This window comes from Nicotiana attenuata, chromosome 2, assembly GCF_001879085.1.
Source record: "Nicotiana attenuata strain UT chromosome 2, NIATTr2, whole genome shotgun sequence".
NCBI classification, from domain to species: domain Eukaryota; kingdom Viridiplantae; phylum Streptophyta; class Magnoliopsida; order Solanales; family Solanaceae; genus Nicotiana; species Nicotiana attenuata.
The window spans coordinates 29,808,269-29,831,780 of NC_031990.1; the positions used below are offsets into that span (position 1 = coordinate 29,808,269).

General features: G+C 39.3%; 1 protein-coding gene across 1 annotated transcript; it reads left to right on the forward strand.

Annotated features, from left to right (window-relative positions):
• On the forward strand, positions 21,152 to 23,203 carry LOC109206348 (vegetative cell wall protein gp1). The gene is made up of 2 exons (XM_019369180.1): positions 21,152 to 21,619; positions 21,927 to 23,203. The coding sequence occupies exons 1-2, from the start codon at positions 21,430 to 21,432 to the stop codon at positions 22,946 to 22,948; spliced, it is 1,212 nt and encodes a 403-aa protein (XP_019224725.1). The 5' UTR covers positions 21,152 to 21,429; the 3' UTR covers positions 22,949 to 23,203.

Here is a 23,512-nt window from a genome sequence, read left to right on the forward strand (position 1 = left end):
ATTTTCATTTCAGTAGCCTCCCCTGAACACCCTCTCCCTCTCAAACTCTCTCGAGTGTTCTTGAAACCCTAATCACCTTTCCCCCATTTTCGACCTCTAACTCACCAGAACCCATGGCCTCTCAGGCCATAGATGATCTATGCTCACCTCCTATCGCTCCTATGTGCTTAGTACTCGAAGGTTCGAGGCTAGACCTCAAAGGTCTCCACCCAGACCTCCACCGACTTGAGGTTCCCGGCCATCTCCGGCCTGGCTCCGGCACATCTTAGCCTCCTGACATGTTTCCAGTCTCATCCGACTTAGATCGGACGTTTTCGAAGCCTTTCTCATTCTGGGGTTCATCTGAAAATCCTACCTATCGAGGTTCTTCTCCGGTTATCTCCGGATCTGTGTGTATTCATGCTTTATCTTGAGTTTTCAAGTGGTTTCCCCAATTTTTCTTTTTAAAATCTTACTTTCAAAGTCGCCTCTTTTCTGGTTTAGGGCTTTCCGAAAATGCTTCAGTGTTTTCCGACTTTTCTTCTTCCTTTCTTGTGTGTGTTTTATATTCTTATGTGTTTTCATATATACATGTTCTTTGACCATGTTTTCTGTATTTTGTTCTTCTCTCTACTATGTTTTCACATGCTATGTTTATATGCCATGTTTCTATGCTATGTCTCACATGCTATGTTCTGCTACTTGCCTTCCACTATGACTTGATATGATTCGTCTACTGCATTTTTCAACCATGTTCATTAAGTGTTCCTACTATGCCTGCTTAAGCGTATTTGCCTCTACTGTCTCTTCTACTCTCATTGTGTTTCAAATTAATTCCCTTACTCTATTTTACATTAAACTTTCTACTGTATCTGCTTGTTTCTCTTCTTTGCATTTGGTTCAAGTCGAAAACCCTAGGATTTGGGGTTTTTTGACGAGTGTGGTCTTGTATGTTTGGACTAGGGTTCCATTCGAGCCCTGGACTCTCTCAAATTCAGTTTGGATCCATATAATAAGTTTGAATCCTTTTGTGTATGAGTTCTTCTGATTAGCATGACAACCCCTTTTATATGTGTTAAAATCTTTCTTCAAAAGGTTTTCCAATTTGTGTTCGAATCAGAATCCTTTTTTTTGGGGTTAATTGATTGCTACTGATTCTTCTTAAGTGAAGCCTCCCTTCACCTTTTTCTGACTTGGTTCATTCACATAAAATTTTCGACCCTTGATTGCTTGGCTGTCAACTGATTTCCTTTCCTTAATTTGCATGACCGTGTACTGTCACAAGCCTTTCCTTAAATAATTATTATGTATTTACCCTTCTTGCATTACTTTGAAAAGTATTTAATTAACTCCTTTCCTTATTTACCTTGCCCGTTTGAAATCAGAATCCCTTAATTAAAGGGAAACCTTGTGTGATTGATTTTCAAACTATTTTCTTACATATTTCTGCTTCTCTTCTGCATTATAAATACATGACACAATTTTTAAACACACACACAATTTTTTAATCATCACAACTCTCTTCTAAAAGCTTACACTCTTGCTTCCTGATTGCAACTTGGCTTCCCTAAGTCTACTGCTTCTCCCTACTTGCTTGTTTCTGAAAACTGGTATGCCCTTTCATTTAAACTTTTGCCCCATCCCTATATGTTTATTCTATAGTTTCATTCTTCTGTGTGGTTTGCTGTTCATGCTTCGTAGCTTATGCTGAGTATTTTTCTTTCTTTGCTTCTGCTTTCATATGAATCCCTACCCCTAACCCCCTTTATGTGTTGAGTTGAAACCTTGGCCTGACAGTATCCCAATTACTGCCCAGGCCATGGTTTGACCTTCAATAGGTCCTGGACTCTCCAATGTTTGGCTAGTGGGTTGGTCAGGGGTGTGCCAACATTTTATGTTACTGGGCATGACCACCAGCCTGCCTTGGCATCCCTTATATCCCTCTATTGCACTTACACTTGTTCCTAGACTCTAAGTTCTGCCCCCCTCCAATGAGCCTTGCCTTGGGACCTTGAGCTCCCTCTGAACTTGGACATTGGAAGGCTGGCCCTTCCACACTGCACTTTAATTTAGTTCTGTAATGATATCTGGGTGTGAGCATTGCCTGGAGTTCTTGAAACTCCTTGGAACTTTGACACATCCCGGATAAGAGAAAGGCTTTGGAACCTGATCCGGGCAGTTGGCTCATATCATATTGTTAGACCTTGGGTTTGAATTAGGCTCCTTGGATGCATCTTAAGAGTTCTGATTGTAATTTTATTTCCCGTTTTCGGTTCATCTTGGTCTGTAATAAAATTTTGTAATAACCTCTGGGGTGATTAGTAAAAAGGGAAGGGTAACCATGCATGCAAAGGGGTATATATCATGCTCATAGGGAATTACCACACTTCTGTACTCATGTATCTTGCCTACAACGTTGCACATTTGCATATCACATGTAGATACCATGTCTATAGGTTTATGCATCCACATAGATATCATGTCTACAAGGTTTCTGCACTTCTCCACATAGATATCATGCTCATAGGGAATTACCACACTTCTGTACTCATGTATCTTGCCTACAGCTTTGCACATTTGCATATCACATGTAGATACCATGTCTATAGGTTTATGCATCCACATAGATATCATGTCTATAAGGTTTCTGCACTTCTCCACATAGATATCATGTCCATAGGGTTTCTGCACTTCTGCACATATAGATACCATGTCTATAGGTTTATGCATCCATATAGATACCATGTCTATAGGGATTTTGCATCTCCATAGGGATACCACGCCTATAAGTAACCAGAAATCCAGACTCTACGCATGCATTGGTCACTAGGCAAACCTATTTATAGGATTAAAAACTAACAGTATTCAGATACCATGCCTACAAGATTTTTGCGCTCTTGCTACGCCTGTAAAAGTGTTTAAATTAACGACGCTAGAAAGCATGCCTATACGAACTATCAATCAAATCCGAATCACTCGTTTTAAGATTAGCACTAATTACAGAACTCGCACCATTCTGTTAAAACTGGAAACTTTCTTAATCAGTTTGTTTCTTTATTCCTGAAACCAGTAGATGCCATGCCTATAGGTCATCACGTAGGCAAACAAGTATGTAGTTAATTAATTGCACTGGTCTTCGATAAGTTGCAGCCAGGCGAGCCTAATGCGAACTTCTTGCCTGAAAATATGTAATGAACCAGCCTGCCTAACGTTAAGCATAATTTCGACCTAATCAGTACATGTAAGACATGCTAAGCTACATGATTTTCTGTGATTAAAGGAGGTTTATCTTAGCCTTAATTGTTTTTGTGCTCCCATAACTGCTTTCATGTGTTTTGCTTGACGCCTTAGTATTTTAACCTTTTTAAACCTCTGAAAAGCCAAGCTTCCTCCCTTTAGGATTAGTAGTCCTAAAAGCCTCCAGGACTGACAGGTGGGATGGGTAATAGCATGCAATAAGTAAACGAGACTATTTCGCGCTTAATACCTTAAAGGGGTAGGAAGGGTAGACATGGAGATGATGATCACACGATAACACTACGCGTACGATTGATTACCGGTGTTGTGTGGATGATCCATGTGATTTATAAACCTAGGACCCCTTTCCTTATACAACTTTGTTTAATATCAATAAAATCCTGTCTTTTCAACTACTCAAAACTCCTACTTAATTTTACTGCATTATGCCTTTTCTTCCAAGTTTTCTTCCTTGTTTATTCAATATATTGATTAATTTTCTGCGTTTAGATCATCTAGACCTTGATCCCCACATACTTGTCGTATTTATTTGCAGCCCTTATGTGTAAAATCCTTTGTGTATCTAGTTGCATTAAAGTCACAACATAGCATGGCCGGGAACCACACTAGTGGATCTTGAGGGGTGCCTAACACCTTCCCCTTGAGATAATTTCTAGCCCTTACCCGAACTCTGGTTTTCCAACTCAAAAACCCTTCTTAGTGTCCTAATGCCCTCAATCATTAGGTGGCGACTCTTCAATTCCAAAAACCCAATTCCCAAACGGGAATAGAGTTGTCTTCCCGAATGTCGTAAACCCGATTTTGCGAGAAAAAGGGGGCGTCGACATACACTTCTGCACATTTTTTTGTGCAAATTTAGGTATTGTTCGCTAGTAGCTGTGCGGATCCTTGCCGAGGAGAGTCAAGGTAGCCCTGCCGCTGCGTTCGCAGGATTCGGAGTCACCTTCCTATTTTATATTCTCACTGCTGTACTTATTTCCATACGGTTGTGTTTTGAAATGGTAGCGAAACTCTGTAGAGCTTATGACTTGTACCACCGGGTTTTGGGAAGATGTTCATTGAATAAAGGATTTATTTCTAGCTGTTATTAGTTATTGTTGTTATTCCGCATGTTAGTAGGCTTACCTAGTCCTTAAGACTAGGTGCCATCACGAAACCCAACGGAGGGAAAATTGGGCCGTGACAGTTGCATGCTGCAACGAGCCTTATGGCTGTTTATATAGATTGGATCGGGCTGCATGCCCCAGTGATATAGCGCTTGGGCTGAAGGAGCCCCTCCGGAGTCGGCACACCCTCAGTGAGCGCAGGTACCTATTGAGTGTGAGTACTGAAGGCTGAGAGCCGAGTGATTGTCACGACCCCAAACCCGGTCGTGATGGCGCCCAACACTAATGCTAGGCAAGCCCGACCATTTACTCTCTCAACCCGAGCACAAAGCTCAAAACCACTTAATCAGATACTTAAAATCAAATATTAATACTCATAGTTAAAATACTCAATTAAAACAATACAAAATACTGACATAAACGGTAACTCCCAAAGACCTGGGGTCATGAGTCTAGAGCCTCTAACTAATACAGAGTCAAGAATCCTCAAAATAAGTATGTTCTAAAGTACGGAAATAATAAAGGGATAAGGGAGGAGTCGGGTCCTGCTGACGTCATAGCAGCTACCTCGACCACTCCTGGAACTCTGGAAACCAGCGGCTAGCTCAACTAAGCTCCCGAAGTACCTGAATCTGCACACAAGGTGCAGGGAGTAGGGGGTGAGTACTACCAACTCAGTGAGTAATAAGCATATAAAATGTCTGAAGAGAAGAAATCCACGAAATACCACAAAGCAAAGCTAACACTAACAGTCCTACACCTTACTACGAACCCAGCAAAACAACTTCAAACATAACAGTCAGTAAAATGTAATGATGCAATACAATGCACATGAACACGCTGTGGCGTACAGCCCGATCCATTTAACGTCGACGGCGCTCACTGGGGGTGTGTACAGACTCCGGAGGGGCTCCTTTAGCCCAAGCGCAATATAATCATACCATTCGCTGCGGCGTGCAGCCCGATCCATACTCAGTCCACAATATGCATATGAGTCACGTAACAGATTCAATTAATTTCCCAATTTCCAATTTATTAAGAAGAATATACTTTAGATATTTAACTTCAGGAAAAGTGACTTAGCATTTCATAACAGTGATTAAACACAGGACTGAGATCAATGATTATACAAAGCATGCTATCACAATGACATTCATCCTCTAAGGATGCTACAGATCGGCACAAGGCCCCAAACACGGCAATAAGCCTAGATATATTCAATACAGGGTGCGTATCAGTCGCCAATATAGAACATTCTTGTTCGGGATGGACTAAGCCTCAATCCCAGTCATAACCAATCCCGCACCTGCCATGGGGTGCGAGTCACGCCCTACAATAGCGTCGCAATGTGATAAGCCGGGGTTTCAAACCCTCAGGCCATCATATACACCAACTACACACCTCTATCCGGCTGTAGAATGGTCCGCAATGCCTTTTCCTTCGTATCGACCTCCTTGCGCGTCGAATCTAGTCAAAATCACAACGAATACATAAATATGGGTTAAAGAAACATAACCCAATCAAAAATACTCAAAAAGTACTAAAATTCACGAAGTTGGTAAAACCCGAGGCCCGGGCCCACTTCTCGAAAAATTCCGAAAATCACACCAACNAAGTATGTAGTTAATTAATTGCACTGGTCTTCGATAAGTTGCAGCCAGGCGAGCCTAATGCGAACTTCTTGCCTGAAAATATGTAATGAACCAGCCTGCCTAACGTTAAGCATAATTTCGACCTAATCAGTACATGTAAGACATGCTAAGCTACATGATTTTCTGTGATTAAAGGAGGTTTATCTTAGCCTTAATTGTTTTTGTGCTCCCATAACTGCTTTCATGTGTTTTGCTTGACGCCTTAGTATTTTAACCTTTTTAAACCTCTGAAAAGCCAAGCTTCCTCCCTTTAGGATTAGTAGTCCTAAAAGCCTCCAGGACTGACAGGTGGGATGGGTAATAGCATGCAATAAGTAAACGAGACTATTTCGCGCTTAATACCTTAAAGGGGTAGGAAGGGTAGACATGGAGATGATGATCACACGATAACACTACGCGTACGATTGATTACCGGTGTTGTGTGGATGATCCATGTGATTTATAAACCTAGGACCCCTTTCCTTATACAACTTTGTTTAATATCAATAAAATCCTGTCTTTTCAACTACTCAAAACTCCTACTTAATTTTACTGCATTATTCCTTTTCTTCCAAATTTTTGTTTTTTTGTTTATTCAATGTATTGATTAATTTTCTGCATTTAGTCCCCCCCTTTAAACAAATTGTAGATCATCTAGACCTTGATCCCACATACTTGTCACGTATCTATTTGTAACCCTTATGTGTAAAATCATTTGTCTATATATTTGCATTAAAGTCACAACATAGCATGGCCGGGAACCACACTAGTGGATCTTGAGGGGTGCCTAACACCTTCCCCTCGAGATAATTTCTAGCTCTTACCCGAACTCTGGTTTTCCAACTCAAAAACCCTTAGTGTCCTAATGCACTTAATCATTAGGTGGCGACCCTTCAAATCCAAAAACCCAATTCCCACACGGGAATAGAGTTGTCTTTCCAAATGTCGTAAACCCGATTTCGCGAGAAAAAGGGGGCGTCGATAAGGATCAATGTCGGATTCAGACTCATAATCATCAACCATGATGCCCTTCCCCCTCTCATCGGCCGAAGAAGGGGTGCAGTTTGGTCGAGATGTCGAAGGTCCTCCCGAAATAGCAACGGAAGCTTCAGGACTCTATCTCTCCACCACATCAACCTCTTGATCAATCACAACAGGCGTAGCCCCCCCTCCCCCCCCCCCGGCTGGGTTGGCACCACCACCGGTTTTGGGTACCGCCAAGGCAAGGTCGCCTCTCGAAGATGTTTCGGCCAGAGGAGTCTCTTCCAACACTACTCGTCGTCTCTTAGACGGGGCCTCTCCACTACCAGCGCAGGAAGATTCACCCGTTGAACGATTTGCGGGAACCGGAGTCTCTGGCTAAGAAGTAGCCTCAGCGCACACGACTTCGGCCGTGGGCGCAGATCGTGCACTAGCTCTCAGTGTAGGCCGGGCAGCAGCCCTCAGCGCAGGCCTGGCGAGGGGCACCGGCTGACGGAATGCCAGCGGAGAAGCCTTCGTCCTTCGCGTTCTCCTACCTGCCAACAAGGAAAGATTAGATCATATAACGACAAGGCAAAACTATGAGGTAAGGAATAAAGAGAGACTGCAGCAGGCCGACTCACCAGTAAGAGGCTTACGCCCATACTTCTCATGAAAGGACGCCCACTCACGAATCCCCATCGTATGGGGGAGAATTGCGCTCACCCACTCGCAGATATCGGCAACTAGCGGGGGAGGTAGTCTCTTGGTTGTAAAAACAAAAACAAGTTTTTAGTAATGTCACCTAAAGAAGGAAGATCGACGACCGTCTTAAGGAAAATCACAAAGTAAACAAAGGAAAACTCACGAGCGAAGTTCCACGTCTCTAGAAACCCTGCCGAGTTCGCCACAAGGTGTCACGCCCAACTCTAGTCCTAAAAAGGATAAGCGGTCGCTGCAAATATAATCCGGTCTAAAAGTTCGGAGTCGAAACCCACAGAGAACTAAGGCTTAGTTGTATCTGTTTAATATCACTAAGAAGACAAGATTGAACAATTTTCTAAATTATAAAGATTGAGATTAATATTTCTAACTAATTAACTAGCAAATACTACAAAGAGGTAAAATTATCAACTAACGAAACAAAGGGTTGGAGACTAAATTAAGGAGGTCTAGAGTTATGATTTCCCCAATTGTCGGAATCCGTCTAGCTAAGTTCCCTACAATTTTGCCAATATATTCTCTACTGATCGTGAGCACTTTAGATGCCGTAATTCTCTCTTGAGCAACTACAACAATTGACTAGACATATTCTCTCGAACTACGCTAGTTGGCTTTATCTAACCGCTCATTATGACCACGTCAAGACTTTGTTATTTCTAAACCTGCCTTTAAACCCACTATATTGATTTCTCACATACGTTAGGAGTGACGTTGTTCAACAACCACCTAAATATGTATCCTTTCTCAAGCAACACATAATAAATAGGTACAGTCAATCGATGGCCATTCAATCAACAACAATAAACACGTAGTTGAACAAGTAGAGAAATCCAACGGCTCAATTATATAAAAACATAACAAGAATTTATCCTACAAAAGGTTCCATCAAAACCCTAGAAAACGAATTAGCTATTCATAATAGTATGTAAAACTACATAACTAAAAGTCATAACCAACAATAAAAGATAGGAAGAGGAAGGAAAAACTCGTAGAAGAATTCCCCACCTTGCTCCTATTGTGTTCTTGCCTCCTTAGGTCGAATCTCCGGTCTCTTTAGCCTCCTTAGGTCTAAATTATGTCAAAAGTGTGTCCAACCTCTTAAAATACCGTTTTTCCATGTATATATACCAAGTAGGGTCGGGCCCAAACTATTATAACTTCTCCTACGCGAAAAAGGACAATTTTCTCACGTCTGGACAGCCGCGGCCGCGGTCAACCGCGGTACGAACGCGGTATTTGGCAAGTATACTGCCTCAGCCCGCCTCAAGTCCGTGGTCGCGGTTTCAACCGCGTTTTTCACCCTGTTCCATTTGGACTTTGGAAAAACGTGAAACATGAAAGTTGTAGCCCTTTGAGTTAGCTTTCCAACCATATATTGTGGAGCCCAGGTGGAGTTCTGAGAAAAAAGCTACGTGCATTTTACTAGACAGTGCGCAATATGCCTATTCGATTCTTCGTTTTGTTGCTCTATCATCCGTTGATCCCCGAATACGATCCCGGCTTAATTCCTTGGGCTTTTACTCTGACTTCAAAGCTCCAAATCACTTGAATTCATTCCATAACATCTATATAGCTCGGAATCACTCCTACAAGGCATAAAACACACACTTAGTGCAAAACACTAGCGATTAAAGCGCAAACTCAACTAAAGTGCAGTAAATTAGAGTGTAATAATCGACTAAAATACGTAATTATAGTCTATCATCAACACCCCACACTTAAACTATTGCTCGTCCTCGAGCAATCAACTACACCTTATATAGACACGACCTTTTTAAACAATTCTCCTAACTCATCACACCAAGAATATTTAAAATAGACTAAGCACGAAAGCGTAACATCTTCACCTCGAGATTCGACTCACAAGTACCACGCATTATTTACAACCCACTCACTTACTCTAACATAGAGGTCACTGATATTACCTTTCCTTCATGAATCAAGTGCCCTCACACAAAAAAAAGAGAGTAGTTCCACACAATAAAATTTAAGAACACTTAGGAACTCAAGATAGAAAAAATTCACTCACTCTCAGAAATAACATTCATATGCCACAAAAGATGCACCATAGGCTTGCCCGTAGTGTACTACTCTACTAATCGAGCTCATTCAGTTTAGGATTAAGTAGGACTTTATTTGGTTGTAATGTAGGCTGCGGGACGAGTATGATACATTTAGATATAAGAGTGACTACACCTCCCTAAGCACTTTAATACATATACTTTAACATTCAAACTACATACTTATGTCAAACCATAACTCCACCTTCACATCACTATATATTAACTCCATTCTTCTTTAAGCACACCTACATCAAGAGCCACCACTTATCAAGTAATATTTTTCACAACAATTCAACTATTTTTTTTTCAATTCAAGTGGCTCTTACTTTTTTTTCAAAACAGTGCACCTTTCTCCTTATTTCGTTAGTTCCACTCAACAGCCAAACCAACCACCCCACACTTTAACTTTTACACAATTCATAACAATTCAAGTGCTCATGAGAGGTTAAAAGGTTCGAATAGATAGTTAATTCAAACAAATGGGTAAGGCTTGTAATGTGGTTGCCAAAGAAACAGGATTACAGGCTCAAAGGGGTTAACTACGATACATAACAATTAGGCGGGTAAAATATACATATCTGGCTCAACAAAGAAACGCCTATATCACTTCCAAGACTGAACAAAACTACTATTTCGCTTTGCAAATACACGGGGTAAGTTCTAGGCATCAAATACAATGCACAGAATAACACACTAGTCAAAGCAGTTAAGCAAAGTTAAAATCATACAATTTAAGGTACTTATACAAGAGTTAAAAACTGAGCCTAAGTGTCACAGCCAAAGTACTCACTATTCTCAAGGCATAACAAAGTCAAGAGATATTGCTTCATTTCAAAACACAACACAATGGCTCCTATTCCAAAAAAAAAAAGACTAACTACATCCGGTTCAAACAAAACCCTTGGAAAAGAACCGCGGCACAAAGAAAAACCAAGGGGGAACTGCTACACTACCTAACAAAAGAAAATCTTTTTGTCCTTTTTCTTTAGACTTAAATCCCTCAAGAAAATTGTCTAATAGATCCATCGTCGGGAAAAGTCCAAACTTTTTTTTTCGTTTTTCTAAAAAAATAAAAAAAAAATATTCAATTAAACTAACACAACTAAAATAGCATAGAAAGTCACCCAGACAATCTCTTCACCCCACACTTAAAATTGTGCATTATCCCCAATGCACGCCATAACTAATAAAAGGGTAAAAGAGACTCCCTGGTAGGCCAAAGGCCGAAGCACTAACATCTCATGGGGTACTTAGACTTCTCCCAAGCTTGGTCCTTCGTACGGGTACCTCACACTTAGTTCCAACCATTTGGTTTGCTGTTGCATCCTTCCAATACCTTTGCTTTCCATGCTCCTAGAAAATAAAAAAATTGACACTACAAAAATAATACAATTAAAAAAAATAAAAAATAAATAAAAGAAAGCAATAAAGCTGGGTTGCCTCCCAACAAGCGCTGATTTAACGTCGCGGCACGACGCGAATCACTTTTTGCCTTCACCTCGAGCTTATGAATTGAACCCCAAGTTTTGATTCAAGCTTATGATTATGGTCATGAGGCGGTGGAACGAATCTAACTGGCCCAAGGAAATAATGTAGTATTCTGCACTCCTTGTCCTTTATATGAGGTATGTAATCCTGACTTTCTGGCAAGAAGAATTCCAGAATATATGCACCTTGTTCCTCATTCCTTGACTCTTCAATTTGTTCGGATGACTCTATTTCCATATCATCATCCAAACATAATGTGAAAAAATGCTTGGAGTGTGGACCAATGCGCTCAAACACATGAACTTCAGTACTTTCAACATCCTCAACATCAGTGATACTAGAGTCAACAAAATTTATATCCTCAAAGTTTCGGCTGGCTCTAGTCTAACTTCTTCAACATTGACATCCTCAAATTGTAGTTGGCTAGGTTGTTGATGTTCTACTCTGACCTCCCCAGTTAACACCTCAAATTCATGCTCTTCTTGGCTACTATCCTCAATATTGGCTTGTTGAGCATTAAAAGCTCCAACCACTTGACTCAATTGAGCCTCCAACTTGCGAATAGTTTCCTCTTGCCTTTCTATCTGCAATTGTTTTTTATTATTTTGTTCTAGAAGGCGCTTTAACATATCCTTGATCTCCTTCAGGTCTGCATTCCCAGGTTCTTTGTTCCTATTAACTTTACAAGAAAAGGTAGAACCATCATAGTAAGGGGTTGGGGGAAAATAAGAAATATAAGCACAACCATGAAGGTGACCATTTTTACCATCACACACATTACACACACTCCACAAATAAGATTGAGTTGGTGCACATAACTCGCTTTTAGGAACGTTTTGAAAATTTTGCCACGGGTGGTTTCTTCACAATATGTATGGAGATCAATAGTAGAATTATCTACACCTAAATTCCCATAATTCCAAGATGTCATGTTTCTCAAATCAACAGTTATAAAAAAAATACAAACAACAAAACAAAAAAAATAAAAGTTCAAACTTGAACCCTAGCAATATATACAGCTACAACTACACCGTTAGTTCCCCGGCAACGGTGCCAAAATTTGATCACGCCCAACTCTAGTCCTAAAAAGGATAAGCGGTCGCTGCAAATATAATCAGGTCTAAAAGTCCGGAGTCGAATCCCACAGAGAACTAAGGCTTAGCTGTATCTATTTAATATCACTAAGAAGACAAGATTGAGCAATTTTCTAAATTATAAAGATTGAGATTTATATTTCTAGCTAATTAACTAGCAAATACTACAAAGCGGTAAAATTATCAACTAACGAGACAAAGGGTTGGAGACTAAATTAAGGAGGTCTAGAGTTATGATTTCCCCAATTGTAGGAATCCTTCTAGCTATGTTCCCTACAATTTTGCCAATGTATTCTCTACAGATCGTGAGCACTTTAGATGCCGTAATTCTCTCTCGAGCAACTACAACAATTTACTAGATATATTCTCTCGAACTACACTAGTTGGCTTTATCTAACCGCTCATTATGACCACGTCAAGGCTTTGTTATTTCTAAACCTGCCTTTAAACCCACTGTATTGATTTCTCACATACGTTAGGAGTGACGTTGTTCAACAACCACCTAAATATGTATCCTTTCTCAAGCAACACATAATAAATAGGCACAGTCAATCGATGGTCGTTCAATCAACAACAATAAACACGTAGTTGAACAAGTAGAGAAATCCAACTGCTCAATTATATAAAAACATAACAAGAATTTATTCTACAAAAGGTTCCATCAAAACCCTAGAAAACGAATTAGCTATTCATAATAGTATGTAAAACTACAGAACTAAAAGTCATAACCAACAATAAAAGATAGGAAGAGGAAGGAAAAACTCGTAGAAGAATTTCCCGCCTTGCTCCTATTGTGTTCTTGCCTCCTTAGGTCGAATCTCCGGTCTCCTTAGGCTCCTTAGGTCTAAATTATGTCAAAAGTGTGTCCAACCTCTTAAAATATTATTTTTCCATGTATATATACCAAGTAGGGTCGGGACCAAACTATTATACCTTCTCCTACGAGAAAAAGGACAATTTTTTCACGTCTGGACAGCCGCGGCCGCGGTCAACCGCGGTACAAACGCGGTATTTGGCAAGTATACTGCCTCAGCCCGCCTCAGGTCCGTGGTTGCGGTTTCGACCGTGTTTTGCACCCTATTACGTTTGAAATTTGGAAAAACGTAAAACATGAAAGTTGTAGCCCTTTGAGTTTGCTTTCCAACCATATATTGTGGAGCCTAAATAGAGTTCTGGGAAAAAAGTTATATGCATTTTACTAGACAGTGCGCAATATGCCTACTCGATTCTTTGTTTTGTTGCTCTATCATCCGTTGATCCCCGAATAGGATACCGGCTTAATTCCTTGGGCTTTTACTCAGACTTCAAAGCTCCAAATCACTTGAATTCATTCCATAACATCTATATAGCTCGGAATCACTCCTACAAGGCATAAAACACACACTTAGTACAAAACACTAGCGATTAAAGCGCAAACTCAACTAAAGTGCAGTAAATTAGAGTGTAATAATCGACTAAAATACGTAATTATAGTTTATCATCATCCACACATAGAAGTAGCTTTTCCAAAAGGGGCGAGTAGCCTTATCGTCCATCTTCACCACCAAACTCTTGGTTCCTCGATGGCGCATGTGGATCATCGTACCCCGAAGAAAATGAGGTGCAAAGATGTGAAGCATGTGCCCGAAAGAAATTCCTCGGCCGGCGAGCTCCGCGTACTTGATAAGCATAAGAAAGAGTTTGTATGCGTACGGAGAGAGTTGAGCCGGGCACACTTCGCAGAAACAACAGAAGTCTACCACCAGAGAGGGAAGAGGGAGCGTGTACTCGATAACAAAAGGGTACACGTAAAATGCGCAGTACCCCGGATGGTGCAAATGTACAATGTCCTTCCCGCTGCCGGTACCATTTCGATATGGGCAAGGATTCCCTACTTGGCCTTGATCGCCGTAATCACCGCTTCATCCATAGTGGAAGGGGCAGGCTCCGGTTCGTTTCCGGCAAGGCTGTTAAAGTCAGTCCTTATCTTCCCCGGGCGGGGTACTATCTCATCCACCGTGGGAAATCCCTCGTCTTCCGGCACCTCCACTCCCTCTTCAAGAAGGGGTAGTCACTTTCCGGCACCGGAGCTTCAACAACTCTATCAGTATGGGAAGGAGCACCAGCCATTTGTCTTTTTTGATCGAAATAAACAAGGATGACGAAGTGAGAAGGGGTAATAGTCACAATGAACTCTAGCAGAAGTAGAAGAATGGGAAGCAATAGAAGGGGAAAGAAGTTTGCAAAGTTCTCTGATAATTGAAAAGTGCAACAATCAAATAGAGGTTTTCTCCCTTATTTATAGAAACATAAAGTCCTTGAGCGGGAAAACCAAGAGCCGCCGATCAGAAAACGTAAAGGGCATAGGAAATGATACGGTGCCTGGGAAACGTGCTCCATGATAATGCATAATAAGCATTCATGATATCATGAATTGATGTGACAATCCAACTCTGAACTGATGTAACGGTCCAATGAGGTTTCTGGATCGTCACGTCGTTACCTCGCCATAAGAACCTCGACCCTTGCATAATGAACAGATTTCTCCCAATTTTTGAATCAACGGAATCCGCCCATTGGGCTCGCCAAGAGGCGACCCCAACAGGCGGAGAGACTAACTGTATGGATCAAAATCTGACCACAAGTGGATTACCATTAAGGGAAACAATAAGGGGTCGACCAAGCCATGGACATACCCATAAGGCGTAATGGCGACGAGCGTCTCGGCCACTGCCGAGATCGAGCCATCGAGAAGGCTTGCACAACAGAATATATGCGGTCGTGCTTGAGCAAGTAAAGAGGAAGATAGTCGAGAAGGGGTATGCAGGTCAAAGACCGTTGGATAAAGGGGAAGTTGGGAAGTATATATATATATATGGAGGATAAAGCAGAAAGAAAGGGGGATCCTAGGAAAGAAAAAGAAACAGAAGACTTGTTGGAGACCTCTGAGTAACAAAGCAAGAAGTCTAGATTACGGGTTACAAACCTTTGTAAACACCATGGTTGAGTCAATAAAGCTAGATCTCATAGTTATCAAAGAGATTCCCTCTTTATCTTCTTTTCTTACAAATACAGAACAATATATCAAAGATGTAAGTTTATCATTTACGTTTGATGTCTTTTAATCATTCTGAGAAACTTTACATAAACTCAACCTCATTTGATTCTAGTATCCAAAATGCTTAGATCTAAAATTAATTATGTTTGGCTAGGATTTACTCTCTATTTCATCATTAATTGATTTAACTAAAAGGTTCATCACATTTTGGTCAAACAGCTCTGGCAATCTAGTTGATATCTATGGTAAACCAAATAACACATTCTTATTTATTTTATGGAGTTATACCAAATTACAAACAGTAGGAGATGGCGATGCCATCTTTTATATAGTGGATAATTAATCGTAAGATATATTTTGAAAGAACAAATAATAATATTAAATATAAATTAGAAAAAAGTTATAAAAAAAAAAAGAAGTGATAAACGGCAAAATTATACAATACATGGTGCTAATAATGAATGTGAAGACCAAGGCTAGGATTTGAAGCAAAACAGACGGAGATCCAGTCTAGCATTTGCATTTCTAAATATCCACTATCAAAGTGGGAGATATTTTTTATTTTTTATTTTACATTTGATGCGTGTTACATCGAACCAGTGAAAATATAACATGTATCCTTGCATGAATTCTCCCTCTCGGTTTGTGTTAACTTCAAATATGGATGTTAATTAAAATGGATTTGATTAAATAAATTTTGTATTAAGCAAATTAAGATAGCCTCGTCACATTTTCACCAAAAATGGCGTTTTTGGGCCACTTTTATATCTCTGTCAGTTAGGCTTAAGAAAGATAATTTTTATGTTATAAAAAAAAAAAAAAAGATTTTTGTGCTACAAGGCTTAACTCAAAATGACAATCGTCAGCATTCACAATGTCATGCTAAATGCAAGCTATTAATTAAGTAATTCGATATTCGTTTTATCCGGCATATGACTTAAATTAAATTCAGCAAAAGCGAATATAACTATTTTCTTTCCTCCACTTTTTACCGGATCCAGCAAGAAAGCAGATGCGAGAAATTTGAAAATGATACATTGCTTCAAAGAAATGACAGTTATTTGGCAACTAACGTGTTTATAGTTGGTCATAAATATGTATTTCGTTTTTGACATCTTAAACAAATTGTACGTTTGGCAATTCTTAAGAGAATTTAGCCATATTTGACTGCTGGAAATTAAACGGTCGAAAAATGAAATCCAAATTGGCAATAGTTTCCAGGATTTGCAAAATAATAGACAGTTCTTCCCACACTTCAACCCTATGTTAAACACATCCGTCGATATATCATGGACGCCCCTCCACTACAAGTACATGAGGAGTTGATTTTACAGACCAATCAATATAACCATTTCTCCTTTGCAACTTGTGCTTACGATTGATTTGCTTTCACTGTCAAAACAAATCCAGAATCAAACACAAAGATACACAATTACACTTAAAGACCAATGCACTTATCAAGAGCATAGGATGAGAACTAAATATTTAACTATGTTTGCCATTCTACTTTACTAAAATATAAATTTAATCACTTATATATTGAATCCTTGGTAGGAAGCGCTTCCTCCAGAATATTGGGGCCTTATGCGACGCGAATCCGGATATAGTCGGGCTCCAATAAGTATACCGGACACCGATTGGGAAACAAAAAAATTGTGTCAATTGAGTCTTCCTCTTCTTTCTTTTTGGGTGCTTTTATCTTGCCAAACTTACTTCAAGACGTATTTTGATAATCTACGTGCGAGTCGTGAGTTGGATTGATTTATGTTTAATTTTCTTTTTTAGGTCACTGTTTGGAATTTATTCTTATTTTGAAAAGTTGTGCAAATATAAGCCCCTAAAAAATTCTTCCTCTTGGATAAGGCGGGTCTAATATTTGTTCATATAATTTTCAGTTTGCTCATAGAATAATAAAACTTGATTTAACGTTGATTAACCGACCAAAATTGGCTTCAGTCATTATGTATTGATCAGAAGCAAAAGCCTCAGTAACGGTCGGACGATAGTAAAAAATCATAGCAAACCCAGTAGCTACTTGTACTAAAAAACAAGTAAGCATAATTCCCCCAAAATAATAAAATATATTGACGTGGGGAGGAACGTATTTACTAGTTCTATCATCCGCAATTGCTTGAATCTCGAGACGTTCTTCGAACCAATCATATACTTTATTGAGATAGGCGTAACTCCCCCTCTGAGAACCGTATATGAGACTTTCATCTCGTACAGCTCAAGCAAAAATACCCAAATACTAGTTGCAACGGATATGGAATAGAAAGTTTTAAATTTATTTTGTTCTGATCCCATCTTCCCTGGAAAATCCGAAAGCTCTTCTTTGTGGCAATAATACCAAAATATCAAGTTGGCAGTCATCTTTATCTTTATTTTGAAACTTATGGGCCTCTTGAATTCTCTTTTTCCCTATTTCTTTCTAGAATTTATTTTTGTGGAATATGGCTTTTATTATTTCTTTTTTTATTATTGATAGGAATTCTCTTGTTAAGACCCTACGAATCGATTAAACCGGAACTAGTCGAATGGAGTAGATAAGTTCCTTGTTAAATAAAATAAATGTTAATCTTAAATTAAATAAATAAGTAAAGACCCCTCCCCAAGCCGTGCTTGCATTTTTCATTGCACACGGCTTTCCCTATGTATACATTGGTTCCTTTCTTATAGAAATTAGAAAGACTTTAAAAAGTTGAATACTCGGTTGATTTACCCCTTAATTACTATTACAATCAACATTTCAGAATAGTTAAATTTTTTTATCTCTTAATCATTTAGAAACAAATTTCCATTTAGAAAATCTAAGAACGAATCATTGATAATTCGCCAGATCATTGATACAAAAAATATCCAAATATCAAATCCGACTTCTATATACTCCCCACAAACTAGAAGAAGCTCGTGGGCAGGTCAAAGAAAGAACTTGTTCTTCCGATGCAATAATTTATAAAATTTTAAACTGTAATCTTATATTCTCTCATAAGATTTTCAGTTTGCTCAAAAAGTATCTTTAGATCTGTTACGTGTTGTCCTAATTTTCTTACCATATTTGGGTTTCTTATTTGTTGAAGGAAAGGGCAACATGTTTACCTTAATTGGGTTTTCCTTCTTGTAGAAGCAAATTACAAATCTCCCATATCTGGCTAGTCCCTTTTCTTGTAGGAAAAGGTTTGGAGTTCTATAAATTGAAGATCTGTCCTTCTCATTCAACATCATCCACAATTTAGCCATATGGGGTTTGAGAGTCGTGTTTAGGGGGAGAACTTTATGGGACAAGTATTAGTGTGTCACTTGTGTTTGCCTCTTTGTGAGGTTGTTCTCTCGATATTTTGTACTCTCTTTTTATATAGTGGATTCCTCATCTCCGCCGTGGATGTAGGTCAGTTGACCGAACCACGTTATGTGTTTGTGTCTCTTTTGGTAGATTTCTCTTTGTTGTCGGACTTATCGTCTTTCAAGGTTTGCTTTGCTGGCTTCCACGTGACACCTGACTTTTTCGGTCCTAACAAGATCATGATCTGAAATGTCTATCATTTGCAAGAGAAATAAAAAAAGGTCATTTACAAAGACAATCGATTCAAAAAGGCTAGAAGAGATTGGGCTACTCAAAACTAGGCTGTATATATGGGAGAAATTCAAAAATAGCCAGATTTACAAGTGGTCGTTCAAAAATAGCCCAGTTTCAAAAGTAATCGAAATCTAGCCACTTTTCATGTAAAGATAAATCTGAGCGAAAACACTGTTCAAAACCCGGAAAATACGTCAGTATATTATGCTGGAGTTCCAGCATAAGAGTACTTGAACTCCAACATATTATACTGGAGTTCCAGGATAAGTATGTTGGAACTCCAGCATAATATGATGGAGTTCCAGCATAAGTGCACTAGAACTCCAGCAAAATATACTGGAGTTCCAGCAAAGTATACCGGTCCAGTATAATATGGTGGAAGTTCATACACAAGCTCGAATCTCCAGTATATTATGCTGGAACTTTCCGTGTGTTGGAGTTCCAGCATAATATGCTGGAAGTTCATACACAGGTGCACCGAACTCCAGTATATTATGCTGGACCGGTCTCTGTTGCAGCAAAATAGTGGCTATTTTTCATTGACTTGGTAAACGCTGGCTATTTTTGAATGACCAGTCCGAAACTGGCTAGACCGTGCTATTTTTACTATCTATCTATATATATATATATATATATATATATATATATATATATATATATATATATATATATATATATATATATATATATATATATATATAAATTTTATACACTTTTCCAGCTATTATTTTTATAGCAGCTATACAGTATCATTTTTCCTTGAGTTTTTCGCGTTATAAGAAGCCGAAAGAGCCGAGTGAAGCGAGCACTTTCCTAACAAGCATACAATCACAATTGGTTATACGTACATGAATGAAAGGCTTAAATAACAAAGGAGAAGAAAGAATTGCTACCTCAGCATGATTATTACCTTAATACATGTGTTCTCTTTTAAATTTAATTTCATTTTTAATAAATTCGCTATGCAACTATGACGTTCATAAGCAAACACAGTATCATGACATGGTCACACTCACACGCCTGAACCAAGAAATTTAACCTTAACAATTGAAGTACAAATTAAAGTGAGTTTACATATTACTTAGTTATAATTAAATGATAAATGTATATATGAATCATTATTTGAGAACAACAATAGTAGTTAAATTAGGACTCATAACTTAATCCACAACGATCTTTCCTTTATTATTGAGATTTGGTTTTTTCTCAAAAATATAATGATGAATTCTATTACCTGCCCCATCCAATTAATTCCAAAGTTTTGAATTGCTTTGATAGAATCAGAGGCATCCATTTGTTTTTTCTGAACACGGTATTACGGGCGCTCTTGGCCAGAAGACAAATAAGAAGAATAGTATACCTTCTGCCAAAAAGATTGACGACCTCGATTTTCTTATTAAATCCCGTGAAGAGAAAGAGAAAGATCACGTGGGACAAAATCATCAATTTCAGCTCCTAATTAAGTGTATATGGTAAAGAGAATAATCATGTCACTCTCATTGAAATTATTGCACCACAAATTACTAAATCATTATTGCGACACTGCTCACGCAGTGTTTATTAGGGAAACCTCTTGTGCCAATTATGTTATTTTGTTTTTTACTGTGAAAGATTACTTCACTGATATCAACCAGTGCCAAACCCCAAAGAAGTCATGCATGTATTTGGTTATTAATCTCACTTATGTTTACGATTCATATTTGTTGAAATTTTAGTGATATATATATATATATATATATAAAGGTATTATCCGCCTTTACATGTCGTGTGGAAAAGTAAAAATGGAGGATAAGGTAAATAAAAGTTTCATATGACAGCAGAGGCTTTCTGAAATTCCATTGTCGGTTAAAAGGCAGAAATAATTTCCTAACTGTAAAAATCAAAATAGGCATCATTCTCGTGGTCATGACCAACCTAAAAGTGTGTGTGGATAAGCGAAAGCACAATATCATACAAATGCATGTCCCTCCCTCTTGTTCCTATTCTATAACTACTACTTGGCAAAGAAAATGGACAACTCTTTTTGTTCACAAGGTGTCCAGATATTGTGGCTGCTACAGAGGTCTCGTGAACCAACTGGGACCCCAACTGTCTCTTTGTTGTATTTTTCATTTCTTACCAACTAAAAAACAAACTCCCTTATTTTCCAAAGAGAAAATAAACACAGGAAAGTCAGCAACCTTTTCAATTAATACTTTTTTTCTGCTTATCTGTCCCAAAAACTTTCTCGTTTTCTTGTCTCTGTTTGGTCATAGTAAGGAAACGAGTGAAATTACTGTTGCTAGTTTGCAGTTCACTGGTCTCAGTATGAATGAAATAAAGAGGGCTTAGCCACTCCCCTTATAAATTAATGTCAAAGACTCCTCATTTTCCTGTCTCAACTTCCCACAATACACTATCAACCTTTCTAACTACAAAGCCAAGCAAATGACTTGAATTCTCTATTTTACAAACTGAAAATCCATATGGTTTTTTCTGATCTTGAAAACTGAAAACTTTATATAATCCAAAACATGATGAAAAGCAGAATGTCTTGGGTTTGGATTGCACTTCTCTTTCTTGGTCTCACATTCCATAACTTTTCGACTTCACAAGCAAGGACTACTAGGCATAAACATCACCCAACTGCAGTAGTTGAGGGAACTGTTTTCTGTGATACTTGCTTCCAGCAGCAATTCTCGGGAGCTAGTCATTTCATTTCAGGTTCATCATTCTTGTCAAAATTTCTAACTAAATTAATTTTTCTCGGGTCTCACCCGAGCTTTAATTTTTCAGTTTATTAAAAGGGCAGCTCGGTGCACTAAGATCCCGCTATGCGCGGGGTCCGGGGAAAGGTCGGACCATTAGGATCTATCGTACGCAGCCTTACCCTGCATTTTTGCAAGAGGCTGTTTCCACGGCTCGAACCCGTGACCTCCTCATCCATGGCAGCAACTTTACCAGAGTTACGCCAAGGCTCCCTTCCTAATTTTTTCAGTTCATTAATGTGCATTTAAATCTCTGCTTTTAGGAGCCACTGTTGCAGTAGAATGTGCAGACTCAGCCACAAGATCACGTTTTTACAAGGAAGTGAAAACCAATGAGCATGGAAAATTCAGTGTAGACCTTCCTATCTCTGTAAGCAAACATGTCAAGAAAATCAAGGGATGTTCTGTGAAGCTGATTAAGAGCAGCGAGCCGTATTGCGCTGTGGCGTCGACAGCAACTTCATCCTCTCTTCATCTCAAGTCGAGAAAACAAGGGACTCACATCTTCTCTGCTGGTTTCTTCACATTCAAACCTCTCAACCAACCAGATCTTTGTAGCCAAAAGCCAAGCATTCAAAGTTCCAAAAAGAAACTAACAGATCCTCAAAAGTCTGCAATTTCAAATCCTAATGATCCTACGTTTTACCCACCAATTCAAGATCCACCAGCGCCAAGTACTTTACTTCCACCTCTTCCCAGGCTACCGCCTTTGCCGTTGCTCCCTCCTTTGCCAGATCTTCCAGGATTAGGACTTCCAATACCACCAGTTTCTAAAGATGCTAACAAACACTACTCTCAATCTGAAGCTGCAGCTCAGCCAAGATTTTTCAATCCAATAGGTGGAGGACTTCCTTTGCCTCCAAATCCACTTCTTCCACCACCTTCAATTCTTCCTCCTAACCCATTTTTACCTCCACCTTCTATTATTCCTCCAATTATCCCTTCCCCTCCTCCTTCAATATTTCCTCCCTTATTCCCTTCTCCTCCACCTTCAATAATTCCTCCAATTATCCCTTCACCTCCAAGCCCTCCGCCTTCACTATTTCCTCCACTTATCCCACCACTCATACCTGGTTTAACTCCATCTCCACCACCACCGCCCCCTTCACTCTTCCCACCTGTGATCCCTCCACTCTTCCCACCAGTGATACCTGGTTTAACGCCGTCTCCACCACCGCCTCGCTCACTCTTCCCTCCTTTTCCATTCCAACCCACACCTGGCTTCCCCGGAGTTCCTCCAGCTGCCACTTCTTCTTCTCCACAGAAGAAGAACCCCTCTCCTTAGTCCAAAATACAATTACACAAACACCTGCAATATAGCTAGCTACTACTTTTTCATTACGCTCTGTGTGTAATTTCTCAAATAAACCTACTCCATTTTGTTTACTACCTTTTTTTCCACTTGCTTTCTCTTTACCTTTGTAATTTTATTGTGCTACAGTTTCTTCCTGTTATGTTTTGTTAGACATATTAGATAGGAAACCAAGGTGATTGTATGATATGTAATACTACTTCAATAAAAGCTTAAACTTATTGGTAACTGAACATGCAGCAAATAATGGCTATTGCTGGTACATATATACTTCAGGAACCAGAAGCCTGAATCTAGATTACTCGACCCAAAAGCCAGGTTATGAGGTCAGTATTGCCCAAGACCATATATGGGATAACTCAATACCTCTCACGCCCAGGCCTGTAACCTGGAGCGCGAATGACATAAATGGGGACCCAACATCATTAACAATCATTGGGATGAGCTGGAATGAGCCTGACTGTTGATACCATGTTAGATGAACTTTGGGCCTAACTCAACTCTAAAAGCTAGTTTTTAGGGTTGAGTTAGGCCCAA

Excerpts from the sequence above, each read along its gene's own strand:
- LOC109206348 (XM_019369180.1), top strand. The coding sequence starts at position 21,430 with ATGATGAAAAGCAGAATGTCTTGGGTTTGGATTGCACTTCTCTTTCTT. Across the intron at positions 21,620-21,926 it reads AGCTAGTCATTTCATTTCAG|GAGCCACTGTTGCAGTAGAA; the intron begins GTTCATCATTCT and ends CTCTGCTTTTAG.